General features: G+C 46.3%; 1 protein-coding gene across 1 annotated transcript in view; it reads left to right on the top strand.

Moving 5' to 3' along the window:
* Positions 1-18,438, top strand: part of CCBE1 (collagen and calcium binding EGF domains 1) — an 824,981-nt gene that overhangs the window by 684,994 nt on the left and 121,549 nt on the right. The window contains exon 3 of the mRNA XM_086960489.1: positions 9,382-9,434. Within this exon, the coding sequence (XP_086816615.1) occupies positions 9,382-9,434 (53 nt within the window). The remainder of the gene's footprint in view (positions 1-9,381; positions 9,435-18,438) is intronic.

Genomic DNA, 18,438 nt, shown 5'->3' with positions numbered 1-18,438 from the left:
TACGCCACAACCGAAAGGCATCAAACATGGCCGGCCTTGACTTTTTCTTAAACAATTTAGCCTCGAGGTTATCTAAAATCGGGGTCTCAAAACTACCATGAGGTGGCCAACTAAGGACACCGTCTTTTTTAGTATAGCGAATCCAATATTCATTAAAGGTAATCGAGCCTAGCCCGTGCTTACTATAGAGCTCATAAGTGGGAGTTCCAACCGGAGGTATCGGACACGAGTCCTCCAGCCGGGAATCCGTGCCACAACGTCTGAAACAACTGAACAAAGTACTACGACCAGGCATCTTGCACACTAGCCAAGTTTCACAAACTTCAAGGGTTACGGGATTTACCAAGTCCCAGCAAAGAGCAAAAACCCTCGGTTTTTGGCGGCTGCAGTCGTCAAATATCACAACAAAGAACCAAGTACGAAGAACCACAAATGCAATGGAACCATGCAACAACTAAGCAACCACAACCAAGGACTCTGGGAGCGACCCACAAATACTTAACTCAAAGATCAATGGCGTCACCAGGAAGGCCCGTCAATCGTCTCGCTGTACCAAGGTCTACGCCAGGCGCCAAAACAGGTCTACAGTCAGGGCAGCAGTCCGTCGCAGCCGTCAGGAGGCGGGAATCTTCGCGGGAAAAGTCGTCGGCCACTTGTTTCGACAACAGGATCGATGAAGCGGAGTGCACCTTCCCTCGGAGATTTCACACGAAGTTCATCACGATCGTCGGGCTTGGACCGGTACCACTGATGCAGCCCCATGTTGGGCGCCAACTGAAGGACTGGGTTATTTAAGACCCAGCGGTGCCAGGGGACAACACCTGAAACCTTCGTGGGTAACCTGTTATTATTTATTATTATTATTATTATTATTATTATTATTAAAGGCTTTTATAGCGCGCTCTATTACTAAAAAATAGTATCCTGGCGCGATGAAGGCAGAACAGAATGGGTGAGGACAAATATCTAGAAACAGAAAAAGAAAATTTAGACTTTGATATTAAAAAGGTGAGTTTTTAGTCCTTTCTTAAAAGCACTGAGAGATGATGCAGTTTTTAAGTGGAGGGGAAGGGCATTCCAGGATTTTGCTGCTCTTACTGAGATTGATTGGCCGCCAAGTCTGCAATATTTAAATTTGGGAACGGACATCTGGCACATGTTGGCCGATCGCAGAGGGCGATTAGGGACATACAAACAGAACCTTTTCCTCAAATAGACAGGGCCAGTTTGATAAATAGCTCGGTAGGCCAACACTAGAATTTTAAACAGAATCCTGTGGGCAACCGGGAGCCAGCGGAGAGCACATAGCAGGGGACGGGCACTGGAGCGCCTAGGTGCATTAAACAAAAGTCTGGCGGCGGCGTTCTGAATGACCTGAAGGCGGTGAATCAGGTATGCCGGCAATCCGCAGAACAGTCCATTCGAGTAGTCCAACCTAGAGAGAACTAAGGCACGAATGACCGTCTCTTTAGCTTCTTTTGGTAGGAAGGGAAAGAACCTACGTAAAGTTTTTAGGGTGGCAAAACAAACCCCCGTAAGTTTCTTTATGTGGTCCTCGAACTTAAGGTTCTTACCGAACCAGACTCCTAAGTTTTTCACTGGGCCAGATGTGGCTTTTGGAGGGGGGAGGTCAGCAGGCCAGAGACGCTCACTAAAATCCTCAGGAAAAGAGCCGTACAGCAGGATCTCGGATTTACTTTCATTGCATTTTAGTTGTGCGTGTGCAAGCCATTGAAATACAGAGGACAAACAGAGTTGGGCAGCCGACGTATCTAAATTATCTTTAGGCCAGGTAAACAAAAGCTGTGTGTCGTCGGCGTACGCCATAATTTTAGCCCCTAATTGTTCAGCAAGGTAAATCAAAGGGGTAAGGTAAATATTAAAAAGTAAGGGGCTTAAAATGGACCCCTGGGGAACACCTGTAGAAAGTTGTTTAGGAGTGGAGGCAAATGGAGGCAGCCAAATTTGTTGAGTACGGTTATTTAAGAATGAAGTCAGCCAGTCAAATGCAGGGCCAATAACACCAATATCGGCTAGTCTGGCGAGTAATAGGGAGTGAGGCACCGTATCGAAGGCAGCAGAGAGGTCTAATAAAATCAGGGCCGCTCTGCCACCTTCGTCAAGACACTCCCGAATAGCTTCCGAGATTTCGACCAAGGCCGTCTCGGTACTATAGGAGGCCCGGAAGCCAGATTGAGCTGGATGTAGGGCCTCTGTTGATTCAACAAATTTATCCAGCTGCTTAAAGACAGTCTTTTCACAGATTTTTGCAAGAGCTGGGAGCAAAGATATAGGCCGATAATTAGACGGCGTAGCCGGATCTAATCCATTTTTTTTTAGCAATGGGAGCAATTTTGCTTGCTTCCAGCAAGCGGGGACAGTAGCCGTAAGAAGCGAAAGGTTGATGAGCTGGGTAACCTCATTTCCCACTGTTTCCGCTAAACCCGCAAATACTCTAGCCGGGCAGGGGTCAGAAGGAGATCCTGATTTTAGAGCAGCAACTGTAGAAGTAATATCAGATTTTAGTTGGGGAGTGAATGTAGCCAGTTGCTCAGTGCGTGGAGGCATTGAAGGAAGCAAAGTAGTTAGAGACGATGTGGGGCCATTACAAACATTTTGCAGATCTTCCTGAATTTTAACAATTTTTTCAATAAAAAACTCAGATAGTTCTTCACACCATTCCTTCGAAGCAGGTAGCAGAGGTTGTGATGCACAGGGAGATACAAAACTTTTTACAATCGTAAAGATTTCCTTACTATTGTTCCGGCGTACAAATGACAGAGACACGGGACACTTCCTTCGGCGTCAAAGATTCGAGGTTTATTTACTGCAGGGAACACAGAATTCACGAGAAGTACACAACGGGTATGTTTTCGGGATCTGCTTCAATTTGCTACTGTGGATCGCTCCTTTTTATACACATTTCTCTTATAGGTTAACATGGTACACAAAAGTTTACAACTTGGTTCCCATAATTATCCCCGAGAGGGGTCGCTTTGATGCATTCAAGGTCCAGAACATAAGTACAGAAACATTCGTGGTTCCCAACTGTAAAAACCCATCTTCCCACCATTAGTACATTCCAATCGACAGTAAACAGATCGGAGAAGGAACAAGGACAGGTGCAGAGGAAGGCAGAAACAGTGGGGAGATCGGAAAGGGTGTAAAAGGGGGTGGTATCGGGAAACACGAGCTACAGGCATCAAAGGGACGTGCCTAATGAGATGCACGGCTGAGACAACAGTCCGGCATGGCAAGATGAGCCTCGAGCGGGGCCATCTGCCTTACAGTATCATCCCCCTCATCATAAAGACACTTTCAAAGGAAATGTGTCTTCCGCAAGAGTCTTGGGAATCCCAGGGTCGCGAAGCGGACAGCGTCCGTTCGCTGGCTACTTGAGGGCAAGAGACAAAATGGATGTCATATCTAAGATGGAACCCGTGGGTACAGATGTATAAACCCACGAAACAGACAAACGGTTTAGGTTAGCACAGCGAAACTGCGCACACCCACTAAACTCATCATTTGCGGTTCGTAGATACCAGACTCGACCATATTCGTGCGAGTTGGAAGCATCACTTACAATCGTCACGGAACCTCACAGTTCCCGCAATTAAGACAAGGTTTGGTGCCAGTATATTTGACAGTCACAATGGGTTTGTGTTGAACTAGATCACCTAAGTTTTGAGCTCTGGTGAATGCAAATAGTGGAGGTTCCAAAAAGATCTGGTTAAAATCCGGTTCCAAATTAAGTAGTGACCAATGTTGGTGTATAGTTCGTTTGAATTTCACGGTGGCTGTGGAATATTTGGAAACTACCACAATACGTGTCTGTTGTTTTTTGAAGCCAGGTTGTAGGAGTTTTTGTCGATCAATGTTCAAAATTTTCTGTTTTGATTCTTCAAGGAGGTTCGGTGGATATCCTCTATCCTTGAATTTGGTGACAATTTGTTCAATTCTCTGTGTGGATTTTACAGGATTTGATACAATCCTTTTAGCTCTGGCCATTTGTGAAAATGGAAGGTATCTTTTTAGATTTGGTTCATGAAAGCTCGTATAGTGGAGCATATTGTTTCTGTCGGTGGGCTTCACAAACAAGTCTGTCTCAAATCCCTGTTGGGTGATGGATACTCTGACGTCTAGAAAATTAATGCTCTCTTCCGATATTTCCCACGTGATTTGTATCCGTTCATCAATGTTATTGAACTGTGTCAATAATTCTTGTAATTTTTCGCGGGAATTCTTCCACACAATGAAGATGTCATCGATGTATCGTGTTATTAGCACTAGGTTGTCTGTCCATTCTGGTTTTTCCAAGATGTGCGTTTCTTCATATTGTTCCATGAAAAGATTGGCGTATACCGGCGCCGCAGAGTTGCCCATGGCCATGCCCACTAGTTGTTGATACCATGTTTCTTGGTGTTTAAAGTAACTTTGGTATAAAGTAAAGAGCATGAGTTACATCAAGAATGCTTGGAATTGACTGTCTATGGTAGAATTCAGTAAAGTTTTTTCGATGGCTTCTATGCCCAGAGAGTGTGGTATGGAGGTGTAAAGGGATCGTACGTCCGCAGTGCATAGAATCAGTTTATCCTCAGGATTGATATGCAGATTATTCAATTTGGAAATGAAGTCTGTAGTGTCTTTTGTGTAGGTTCTCATTGATTGTACTGCTGGTTGGAGGTATTTATCTAGTACTTGTCCAATCGGTTCATGGATGCTTCCACATGTTGAGACTATTGGTCTCATGGGGGGGTCCATGAGGTTTTTATGAATTTTGGGTACCATTCTCAAGGTAGGGCTCTTGGGGTTAGTCTTGATAAGAAAGTTCTTGGTCCTATCGTTTATAGTTCCGTTATCGTGTGCTTTGTCAATGATGTTTTTCAAGGTGGTCATGAACTCCAATGTGGGGTTCTTTTCCAGTTTCATGTATGTTTGGGTGTCAGTAATGTGCTCCATTATTTTGGATTCATACATGTTATGGTCCATGATCACTAGGGCTCCCCCTTTGTCCGCTTTTGTGCAAGTTATCTGGTTGTTTCTTGATATCTTCTTTAATGTATCAAAGTCTTTTTGAGTGATGTTTCTCGTGTGTTTTTTATCATGTTTGATGTTAGTTAGATCTTGTTTAACTATGTTCTCGAATAAATCCAAGGTTTTGTGGCTAATTGGAGGTTGGAAAGTACTATGTGGTCTTAATCCAAGTAGTTGGTTTTTTAGGACAGGGCCAAGCCCAACAAGGAGACCCCGGAGAGGAAAGAACAAAAGAAAAAGACAAGGAAATAGAACCACCTACCACGAGGAGCGTGACAGCATCCACCAAGGAGAAGAAACCAAAGAAAACGACACAGAACAACTAGTGATTAACATCAGTAAATACCCACTTACCAAAAGTGAAGAGCGATTACTACAAAAAGGCACATCGTTTGTACCCACGACTAATACCAACAGCCTGGAATTAGAAGTCAGCTTTTTTAAGCTAATGCGCAAACTACGCTTGTGTCACTTTTTTGAAAATGTACTACCCAAACAATCTAATCAACAGGAGGACCAACTACTTGGATTAAGACCACATAGTACTTTCCAACCTCCAATTAGCCACAAAACCTTGGATTTATTCGAGAACATAGTTAAACAAGATCTAACTAACATCAAACATGATAAAAAACACACGAGAAACATCACTCAAAAAGACTTTGATACATTAAAGAAGATATCAAGAAACAACCAGATAACTTGCACAAAAGCGGACAAAGGGGGAGCCCTAGTGATCATGGACCATAACATGTATGAATCCAAAATAATGGAGCACATTACTGACACCCAAACATACATGAAACTGGAAAAGAACCCCACATTGGAGTTCATGACCACCTTGAAAAACATCATTGACAAAGCACACGATAACGGAACTATAAACGATAGGACCAAGAACTTTCTTATCAAGACTAACCCAAAGAGCCCTACCTTGAGAATGGTACCCAAAATTCATAAAAACCTCATGGACCCCCCCATGAGACCAATAGTCTCAACATGTGGAAGCATCCATGAACCGATTGGACAAGTACTAGATAAATACCTCCAACCAGCAGTACAATCAATGAGAACCTACACAAAAGACACTACAGACTTCATTTCCAAATTGAATAATCTGCAAATCAATCCTGAGGATAAACTGATTCTATGCACTGCGGACGTACGATCCCTTTACACCTCCATACCACACTCTCTGGGCATAGAAGCCATCGAAAAAACTTTACTGAATTCTACCATAGACAGTCATTTCCAAGCATTCTTGATGGAACTCATGCTCTTTACTTTATACCAAAGTTACTTTAAACACCAAGAAACATGGTATCAACAACTAGAAGGCATGGCCATGGGCAACTCTGCGGCGCCGGTATATGCCAATCTTTTCATGGAACAATATGAAGAAACGCACATCTTCAAAAAACCAGAATGGACAGACAACCTAGTGCTACTAACACGATACATCGATGACATCTTCATTGTGTGGAAGAATTCCAGCGAAAAATTACAAGAATTATTGACACAGTTCAATAACATTGATGAACGGATACAAATCACGTGGGAAATATCGGAAGAGAGCATTAATTTTCTAGACGTCAGAGTATCCATCACCCAACAGGGATTTGAGACAGACTTGTTTGTGAAGCCCACCGACAGAAACAATATGCTCCACTATACGAGCTTTCATGAACCAAATCTAAAAAGATACCTTCCATTTTCACAAATGGCCAGAGCTAAAAGGATTGTATCAAATCCTGTAAAATCCACACAGAGAATTGAACAAATTGTCACCAAATTCAAGGATAGAGGATATCCACCGAACCTCCTTGAAGAATCAAAACAGAAAATTTTGAACATTGATCGACAAAAACTCCTACAACCTGGCTTCAAAAAACAACAGACACGTATTGTGGTAGTTTCCAAATATTCCACAGCCACCGTGAAATTCAAACGAACTATACACCAACATTGGTCACTACTTAATTTGGAACCGGATTTTAACCAGATCTTTTTGGAACCTCCACTATTTGCATTCACCAGAGCTCAAAACTTAGGTGAACTAGTTCAACACAAACCCATTGTGACTGTCAAATATACTGGCACCAAACCTTGTCTTAATTGCGGGAACTGCAATAGCATTATAAAGGGCAATACAATCAATCACCCCATGAAGGGCAACACAATCAAACTTCATGTTAATGCGACATGTGATTCTAGCAACATAATCTATGCCCTCAAATGTCCCTGCGGGAAACTCTACATCGGCAAGACCGAAAGAAAAATTAAAATCAGATTAACAGAACACAAGTCCAATATAAGATTGAAAAACAGCAAATCCACGATTGCCACGCATTTTGAAGAACTAAAACATAACATTTCTCAATTAAAATTCATTATATTGGAAACTGTTGCCAAAATTGAAGGAAGAGATAATACCAAATACCTTCTTCAACGAGAAAATACCTGGATCCAAAGACTATCTACACAGAAGCCAATGGGCCTTAATGATAGAATCGAACTTTCTTGCTACCTATAAGTGTTGCCAATGGAGCCTTAACAGGCTTCCTGCCGTTATACATCATATGTACTGTATTATAAATTTAATCCTCATGTATGTAATGATTTTTACTTTCCTGGCCAATTAGTTTTTTGCGTGTTTACTAATACCCACCCACTCGGCACTTTAGAAATCCATTTCCAACATTAACCACACCAACTTTATTAGCATTTTATTTAACCCTTCCGGGCACTGCATGAATCCCCCAACACTCTGATTTCTATCCTTTAATTCCACGGGTCCAATTTCCATACGTCTATCACAGCACCCGAACTCAGACTGTAAACGCGAGTCTGTTTTCCTTGTCTATCACCCACGTGACCGCAACACACGTAACTGATCAAACGCGGCAGCAGACGTCTCCGTCCTGACCGGCGTTCACGAGCGGATCAACATTGAACTTTAAGCTTCCATTTCACCAGGTTAGTGCACCGCATGAAGGACAACCACATGATTGATTTCAATTGATTTAAACTCAGACTTACGAAACGCACCTTTTACTTTCCAGCAGACTGGTGCATCTTGACTATCTTCAGCGCACGTAAGCCATATTGAAAGCATGATTATGTTTTTAACACGGGTCGAAAAAGTTTGTTAAGGTGACCTTTTAAACCACAAACACCATTCCCCCCCTTACACCCTTTAGTATCCTCCCTATATCACACACCATAACATTCCTATTCATTATCGCTTATACCTCTTTTATCTAACTTTGTTACAGTACCTTTTCCCTGATGAAGGGGCAGTTAATAGCCCGGAAATGCATTGGATTGACGCAAAGGATAAAGTCAATATGTTGAGAATGGAATAATTCATCTAACAAAATATGCTTTTTGAGAAAAATAAATACGAACAATTAACAATGAACTAAGTGTGGAACCTCTGTGAATCATAGAGGAATTATAGTGTGCACCCAAGGATGGGACCAGTGACCCACTGATCCTACATGTTCCAGCCGATATGGTGTGTCACACGGTGGCACCCTGTGAGTTGACAGGTATGAGTGCCCTTTTTAATGAAAGCGATTTATGGGTGAACACGTCCAATCAGGTGGAGGGGCAGTTGATGTTTGACAATCTCGACCCCTACGACTCTAGAAGGTCTATTTAGACAACGAGACTAAATAGATGGCAGTAATTCCTATTATTCACACCAAAAAGCATGTCTAAAGGGAACTAGTGAAACTGTAAGATGAGTAACGTGAGTAACGTTTAGTTTACGTTAATGAGTGTGTAACAAGTTTTTTTTTCCTTAGAACAGTTTTTTTCTCTAACTGCGGCTAACTTGGTTTCATGATTTTATTTTCTAAAATGTGAGGGTACGCATTTTGTTGGCCAGGAAATATTGGTTGGCAGGCCCTAGGCTGTAGGAATAGGGATTGACCTCAGGGCTAGAGGCGCAGGTGAGTGAACCAGATTCCTAACCCCTGGCCTCTTATCTTGTAGTATCAGTGGAATTTGTTGACTTGGTTCATGATATTTGTCAAATGAAATGATGAGCTCATGCCCTCAGCAATGCTTATGCACTGTCAACTTTATAAGTAAACATGCGCCTAGAAGTTAACTTCCGTACGCTGAGATATCTATATTTACAAAATCCTACAGAATGCTTGTTCACACTTCCTTCTGTGCCCGCTTGAGCTTCTCCAGTGTCTCATCCCCAGACAGACAATCCACACCAATATAGATGCAGAACGTTGACTATCTATACAATGATTACATTTTTTCAATTGTTTTGCAGAATTTACACCCCAATGGAAATCGCTCTTTTTAAAAAGTACTTTTTTATTTCAGAAAAAAATGCTGCAGAGGCTACAAGTTCGTTCTCGGACAATGCATCCCCGAAGGTGAGCCCATTTCTAAGTTTATTCTTTATTTATAAGTTGCACACTCAGGTTCCTGAAGTATTGCGTTTGCAAAATTAATTTGTAATAAATGTGTGGTATAGGCTGTGTACATTGGGAATCGTGTATAAAGAATTCCCAGCCCCTGATTAAATCGAGACACAGAATTAGCATTCGTTTTTGTTTTTTGTATATGTCATATATGGACTAGACTATTTTATTCGAGGTAAAGTATCCAATCAAAAGGATAGACAAATGCATTAATTTAATAATGGTGTTCACATTTAGAGTATAGTATTTTGTGAAAGGACAGGTAAACTAGGCAATGAAATGTAAAACATTTCACAGATGGTGTTATCTAGACTGGACTATGGGAACGCAGTTCTCTCCGGTATACCTCTCTCTCCCGCCTAGCCCCACTCAAAACAACTCTCAATGCTGCTGCCAAAATAGTCACTAGAGTCAAAAAATACGACCACCTATCTTCTGCACTCAGAGAACTAAAATGGCTCCCAGTGGAAATGCGCGCCAGCTTCAGAACTGCCTGCCTTACTCACAAATCTTTACACATAGGGAAACCGGAATACCTGGCCTCAAAGCTCAAGAAAGCCAGCCAGTCAAGAAACCTTAGAAGCTCCAACACCCTCCTACTAATCCCTTTGAAAAGACGCAAACAAAAAACTGCAGCTCGTTCCTTCGCAGGAAACGCACCCAAAATCTGGAACTCCATCCAGGTTGACATCAGGCCTATTCCCTCCTTCATAAAATTCAAAAGACTCTTAAAAGACTTATACCTCAACCGTGCCTTCCCAAACTGAACTCCTAAGCGCACAAGCCGACACCCTGCTGCCAACAGGCAATTGCTCCAACACCCCCCACCTCATCCATGCCCCCTATTCTCCTCCACTCCCGGTGGAGACCGAGCTCAGGACTTTACCCACGCATCGAAACTACCTCGGAACCACTCTACCTCAATGTGCTCCTCGGACGCACAGCACACTGGAACTTTTGATCACTTACAGTTTCTTGCGCCTCTTTTATGTGTTTTTTCCCCCTATATGCTGTAAAGCGCTCCGATACCTTCTGGTCTGGCTAGAGCTATATAAAACCTCTTAAATAAATAATAAATAAATAAATAAATAAATTGGCTTGTTTATTTTTCATGTTACATGTTTTTTTTCTTGGTGTCCATTTGAGAACGGGGCCTCACATAATCCTGCTATTCCAGTCATTGTGGCTGCAGTGGTGTAGTGTGTGGGTGCAGTGCTTAATATGTAAAATATGAAGTGCAGGTGCTCAAATGTTTGTCGGAGGCCACACCTACTTTTCTCTGACCCCACCCACTTCCTCCACTGGCTACTCCCACTTACTCTATTAGCTCCATCCTCATCCTCAACTGGCACTGCTAAAAGTCAGATGTAATACCCGATCTGAATTTCAGCAAGGGAACCTTCCCTATGGTAAGCGTTTGATAGGAGGTTCCCCCGCCCTGTGAAAATTTGGAAAAAGATTAAATCAAAAGTGCATTTAAACTAAAGCACAATTTTGGGATAAACCAGCTAAAATCACTAATGCATTGAAAAGAGACAATTCCAGTGCTCTATGTGCTGATTTGGGGAAAGGACAATACTGAGGTACCATACGAAGGTACCGTGGATACCCCAGACATCCCACTCCAGGCAGGTGCGGGCACAACAGGCCATTTTGCTATTGCATTGTAAATAGTGAAACAGCTACTTTAGTCAGCTGATCCATTTCTTTCACTAGTGTGCTGCCTCCATAGCAGGTGTGAGGTCACTGCCCAAGGGAAAGGGGCTTTATCTGTGCACTGACCAAGTCTGTAACAGGCATACTCACTTGACGAGGCCAGGCTTGTTCACTGGAATATTAGGCCGCAGTTTAAGTCCCATGTGTTTCTAAGTTCATCAGATGCTGATGCTCTTATATCACTCCTTTCTGGTCTGATGCTCTTGACAAGTAGAAAACCTTCTCTCAGTCTTACTGGCTATGCTCCAGCCCCACATTACCTCTTTGAGCCACAATTGTGCATTTTCAGATTCAGCAGATGCTAAATGACTGCTTGCAGCGACAACCCCTGTCAGTGCTAGTGCTCCTACCCTTAGTCTAACTATAGTTTGTGTTTGGCTACAGCTTACTTAATCAGACGACAGGAATGTCACAATGCAATCTGCATGGAACTTTTTCTTCACCTGAAATGTTAGCACACCTCCTGTTTCTACCTGCTGAAAACAAGCTCCCAACAACTGCGCACCAGTATAATGAGCAGCAAAGGTTGTTCGAATTATGAAAAGTGTAAGCAGAGGTCATGAAAGTGGAATTAAACACGTGATCAGAATTATAAACACACAGTGTGTGAAATGGTCACGTATACACGTATACATCTGTTCCTATTCAATTTATGAATTTGAAAGTAATTAGAAAACTATTAACTGGAATATTACAGCAATACGTGGTTTAAGTTTGCTCGAGTTAGGATAACTTGTCGGTAATGTAGAAAGCTGTTCGACCGTTCCTTAATATACTTTGCAAGCCGCAGTGGGAAAAGGTTTCCTTACAGATCACTCATCATAGCAGACCTTTGATGGATCCCCTAGAAATGTGCTCTTCACTGAGCAAACACTGCTGGCTGGCAAGGTAATATCCATGAAAGCTAATCCTAAATCACATGACAAAACTACATGAAAGGAACAAACTGCGCAAAACTTTTTGCGCCCCATTTTATAGTTTGCAATGCAATGCAATTCACATACTTTTAGGTCATGGTGGGGCCCGATGTGCCGCAGAGGCTGCACAGGTCTCCATCGCGCCCATGTAACACAAATCACACTGCAATAAAGCAGCACAAAAAAACAGACGACATCATCAGCACAACAAATGTGTGACACATTTCACTACGTCGAGAATCTTGTTCCCATAAAAAGGTGGTAATATGGTAAGAGATGTGCCGACCGAACGCAGCCTCAGTAATCATCCATTACATGAACTAGTGCGAGCAAATAATGTTTGCGCACTGGGCTGGCGCAAGAAAATCTTAATTTACACACAGGCTCTGGTGCAGTGCCACACCAAGAGGCTCGTTGGCAGCCCAAGCTACGCCAAAGGCTGTGGGCAGATGTACGATTGCCTCGCTTTCCCGCCTGCCAAAGTACAGGACTTTCTTTTGTATTTTTTTTCTATTGAGTAATACGAGTGTATTCCTGTTCTCTCTGCCAGATACCAAGGCTGTCTAGTGTTCCTTCAGACGGTAAGGGCCTCTCTGTGTGTCACATTTCAGCATGTCCCTATCTCTTCTGTCACAGACGAAAACCCTGTAGCGTGGACAATGCGTCACGGACCCAAGCGCAAGCAAGGAAATACGCCTCCTGGCTGTTGTTTAAATTATAAAACAGAGCAATGATGAGGGTTCAGTGGTCCCCTTCAGCCAGGTGCCACTGCACATGGTGCTCAAATGGAAACTATGCTACTGGGTGTAAGAGAGTTGGCAGTCCAGTAGTTGGGGTGGGCGGAGCTAGGTGGGCAGAGGGGAAGAGGTGGGGACAGGACAGGAAGGGGCAGTTAGAGTAGGGACGGGGAATGAGAGAGACGCAGGAATAAAGAGCTGATAACATATGAGTCTGTGTCTGTGCATCCTTGTAGTGGGGAACACTACAACTGGCGACGAGGGTGGGATGAAGCAGAAACCCACCCGAGAGTGCCCCGTCCCGCAGCGTGGAGCATACAGAGCTCCGCTGCAGCCGAGACCCTGCGGCGCCGACAACGAGCCCCCCCAGGAGCGGCCTGATCTCCCCTCCACAGCGGAGGAGGGTCGAGGAAAGAAAGCAGCGACGTGGGCAAACGCCGAAGCGCCACATGAAGGAGCACTGAGAGTGAGCGCTGCAGAGCCCAGGAAGAGGCGCCAAGTGAGAGCGCCGGCAGCGCTGGTTGCGCGAAAACTAGAAGCGCGCCAGAGCCTAGCGAGGGTCGGAGGCTCGTTCCGACACTGCCCCAGCACGCCCGCAGCGCCGTGAGGGCGGGAGAAGAGCCCCAAGCGCGTGTGGCAGAGTGCATGACGCCAGCACTGCAACTGCCGGCAGAAGGAAAGTACAGCCGCTTGATACGCGGCGCGTGAGGCCAGCGAGTCACACACAGCGGACCAAACTCACCAAGCCCCGCCAGAAGAGTGAAGACCAGCCACAGCCCAATTGTGAGTCCAGCAGCACCGTGTGTATGTGTGCCTAAGGGAGAGAAAACCTCGTGGGCTATAGAGGGGGCGGCCATCTTGAGGTCAGGCGACTTGAAGGACAGACCCTATATGAATGGGCGGCGGCCATCTTTAAGTCAGGCAAAGTAAAGAAACAAGCACTGGCAGCGCAAACTGACAAATCGGAACAAGATAGCCCAGCGAACCTCACCAAGTGCACCTGGGCTGCAAGTAACAAACAAGCACCGGCAGCTGTAGGAGACAATTGGGAGACAAACGCCAGTAACCATAACGGAAGTCAAACAAGCACTGTCAATTCACCGTCAGGATGTCTAACCCTCCCGCGCAAAGGGAAGTCAAGGGAGGAACGCATTTGAGGGCACCGGAACCATTGACCGTCACGACAGGGAGCAGCATGGGCCTGAAGTGGCAGGAATGGCTGGAAGACCTTGAGGACTACCTTGAAGGGTCCAAGATAGACTCGGACAAAGACAAAATAATAACCCTTCGCAACCTAGGAGGACGCGAGATCAGCAAGATCGTACGAGAGATTCCAACTGATGAAGGTAATACCTTTGACAAAGTGAAAGGCGTGCTGAACAACCGCTTTCTACATAAAAGGAATGTTGATTATGAGCGACACAAGTTCCACCAACTGTGCCAGGACAAAGACGAACCACTGAATGCTTTCATTCATCGACTGCGACGTCAGTCCTAATACTGTGACTTTGCAAATTTCTCGCCCGATGCGGCTATCAAGTCTCGAATAATTTCGGGGTGTCACTCGGAGTCGCTGAGACGTCGACTGTTGAGAAAACCGCAAGAGCTCGCTGAAATTGAAGAAAACTCCCGGCTCTATGACCAGGCCGAAGAAAACGCGGCGGACATCGAAGTTAAACCCACCGCCAGCCGCGAACATACATACCGTGTCTCTGACCGACAACATGGAAGACAGGAACATCGTGGCAACCCGCGTGACAGGTCACGCAGATCCAGATTCTCACCCAGACGTCGATCGGACCACAGAACAAAAGACCTGAGAGAAGAGATCGACGGCCTGAACGCTCGAGGCGATGCTTCAGATGTGGGTATGACTACCCCCACATTGACTCTTGCCCTGCTATGGGCCAACGCTGCCGCAAATGTGGCATGAGGCCATGTGCAGTGATTACTACAGAGAGAAACGAGGTGACCGGGACAGACGGACCAGTCAACATAGACCCTCGAGATCTGAAACCAAACGGTACCACGTCAGAGCCGTTCAGGATCAACCCGCCCGTTCTCCTGCATCCTCTCACTCCAGCCACGACTCCAGACGCTCCATATGGGATCGTCGCTCTCCCTCAAGAGACTCCAGATCCTCCTCATCAAGGCGATCTTCCTTCACCACGGAGTACGTCAACATCGCCGACAACGACCAGCTCAAACGCTACCCACGGCTCGACATCATGGTGGGTAGTCATGCAGCCAAATTCGTGATGGACAGTGGCGCGTCACTCAACTACATCTCAGTTGCCGAACATGAACGCATGATTCCCAGGCCTCACCTGCGCTTTGCACCCGTCCGGGTGTACACCTGGATGTCGAGGAAGCCACTCCCTTGCCTAGGCAAGTTCGACACCACCCTCACGCATGGCGACATCACTGTCCCGGCAGTCATCCACGTCATCAAGGGACCAGACGCAGACTGTTTGCTGAGCCTCCCCACTGCTGAATGCTTGCGCCAGGTGCACATCTTATTCAACGTGAATGACAGCTCTGACTATGCCTTGAAATTTCCATCACTGTTCCAGGGCCTGGGCAAACTGAAAGGCCGGCAAGTCCACTTGCACATCAATGAAAGAATCAAACCCGTAGCTCAACATCCGCGAAGAGTGCCTTTTCATCTGCAATCTGCCGTGGCGCAAGAACTGCAAGACCTCTTAGACGCCGATATCATCGAACGCACCGAGGGACCCACTCCCTGGGTGTCTCCGGTGGTCATTGTGCCCAAAAAAGGGGCCCCCGACAAAGTCCATCTCTGTGTGGACATGCGCCTGCCGAACACAGCTATCGAAAGGGAGAGGCATCCCGGTCCACACTTGAGCGACATGATTGCAGCACTCAATGGGGCAACAGTCTTTTCCAAATTGGACCTTAACAAGGGCTACCACCAGCTCGAATTGGATGACAGCTCTCGCTCCATCACCACCTTTGCCACGCACCTTGGCCTCTTCCGCTACAAACGGCTCAGCTTTGGCGTGTCCTCAGCTGCTGAGATTTTCCAGGAGGCGATTCGTCTGATCATCCATCACATACCGAACTCCCTCAACTACAGTGACGACATCTTAGTGTACGGCGCGGATCTACGGGAGCACGACATCGCCCTTGACCGTGTCTGCCATGCCCTCATGAACGCCAACTTGACTCTAAACAAAAGTAAATGTGAATTTCATCAGTCAACCCTGAAATTCTTCGGTCACATCTTCTCATCCAATGGCATGAAACCGGACCCCGACAAAATTGCCGTTCTCAACAACACCAAGAGTCCTGCCGATGTGAACGATCTGTGCTCTTTCCTAGGGATGGCGAGTTACTGCGCTCGTTACATTCGCGACTATGCCACAGTGAGCCATCCGCTGAGGCTCCTCACAAAGACTGGCCAGCCGTTCAATTGGACCCCGGAGTGCGAGAGCGCTTTCAGGGACATCAAACGCGCCATGGAATCGTCCGATTGCCTGTCGTACTTCAATCCCAGGAGAAAAACTGAGATCACTGTAGACGCCAGTCCAGTGGGCCTGGGAGCCATCCTGGCTCAATACGACGACGACTCGGAACAGCGGAGAATCATCGCATATGCCAGTCGGAGCCTCACCAATACAGAAAGAAAGTATTCACAGCCCGAAAAGGAGAGCCTGGCGGTTGTGTGGGCGTGCGAGCACTTCCACATCTTCATATACGGGAAGCACTTCACGCTCATCACCGACCACCAGGCGCTTGTCACAATCTATGGTAATCCCAAGAGCAAGATGCCCCCCAGGATCGAGCGATGGGGTCTTCGTCTGCAGGAGTACACCTTCACAATTGTCCATAAACCGGGGAAGGGGGAGAACCCAGCTGATTACATGTCCCGCCACCCCCGAGAATCCGCAGAGGCTGCGTCTTCTATCGCGGAAGAATACATCCATTTTGTGACCAGCCATGCTCGCCCACCAGCCATACCTATGCCCGCCATCAAGGAAGCAACCAACCAAGACCCAACTCTACAGATTGTACGGAAGCGCACACAGTCCAACAGGTGGAGGTATCACCCGCAGGAAGATGAAGAAGATCCTGAAATCAAGAAAGAACTCCAGGCCTTCCGACACGTCTCTGACGAGCTCTCAGTGACTGAAGACGGCCTCCTCCTGAGAGACCACAGAATAGTCATTCCAGCCGCTCTGAGACAAGGAGTAGTTAACCTAGCGCACGAGGGTCATCGAGGGGTTGTATCCACCAAGAGAGCACTAAGAGAGCGTGTGTGGTTTCCAGCTCTAGACCAGATGGTCGAGGACACTCTGAAAGACTGTCACCCCTGCCAACTGACCAGCCACAACAACCCGCCTGCGCCACTGCAGATGACCCCATTACCCGATGGGGTGTGGCAGGAGGTTGCCATGGACTTTTATGGGCCCTTACATTCAGGGAAATACGTGATCGTCATCATGGATGAATACTCCAGATTTCCAGTAGCCCAGTTCGTCTCATCCACTAGTGCCACCTGTACCCTCAAGGTACTTGAAGACGTCTTCGCGACCTAGGGCGTCCCCAGAGTCATCAAAACGGATAATGGGCCCCCCTTTAACGGGCATGAGTTCAGTGACTTTGCGCAACAAATGGACTTCCAGCACCGCAGGGTCACACCACTCTGGCCGCAAGCCAACGGCACCGTTGAGAGGTTCATGTCCACCATTAAGAGAACCTTCCAACAGGCCACGGCCGAGAAGAGAGACCTACAGTCGGCCCTGAACGAAGTCCTCTGTGCCTACCGAACCACCCCTCACTCCACAACAGGGCAATGCCCAGCCACCCTCATGCTTGGGAGGACAGTGAGAAATCGAATCCCAACATGGGAAGGAGCCCTGAAGAAACCCCTCTCGGACCAACAACTCCGAGACATGACTGCAACGGACCAGCATCGCAAAGAGAGGATGAAAGAGTATGCAGACCACAAGAGAAGGGCGAGGTCACCATCCCTCAAAGAAGGTGACAAGGTGTTTGTCAAGCAGGAACAATGCCAAAAGACTGACTGTCGCTTCAAGGATGAGCCTCTCACAATCGTGCAACAAAAGGGCACCATGGTGACCGCCGAATCAGAAACTCGGCGGGTCACCCGCAATGCATCACACTTCAAGAAATGCTCTCCTGGAAAGCACGAGTACCCACCCACAGATTCTACACCGGAGAATCGTGACAAACCGGAGTCCGGCGAGCTTGAGTCTGCACCCTCAACGGCGCGGGAACCAGTAGTAGAGAACATTGTGTCCACACCGGCTCGACCCAGACGTCACGTGCAGCCTCCAAAGAGACTAATTGAAGAAATGGACTAACTTCCAGTATTCACTGTTGTTTTGTTAAGAAAGGGGGAGATGTAAGAGAGTTGGCAGTCCAGTAGTTGGGGTGGGCGGAGCTAGGTGGGCAGAGGGGAAGAGGTGGGGACAGGACAGGAAGGGGCAGTTAGAGTAGGGACGGGGAATGAGAGAGACGCAGGAATAAAGAACTGATAACATATGAGTCTGTGTCTGTGCATCCTTGTAGTGGGGAACACTACACTGGGCAGACTTACTT

Source organism: Lissotriton vulgaris, chromosome 3_1, assembly GCF_964263255.1.
Source record: "Lissotriton vulgaris chromosome 3_1, aLisVul1.2, whole genome shotgun sequence".
In the NCBI taxonomy this organism is placed as follows: Eukaryota; Metazoa; Chordata; class Amphibia; order Caudata; family Salamandridae; genus Lissotriton; species Lissotriton vulgaris.
This window is presented reverse-complemented; position numbering and strand designations above follow the sequence as displayed.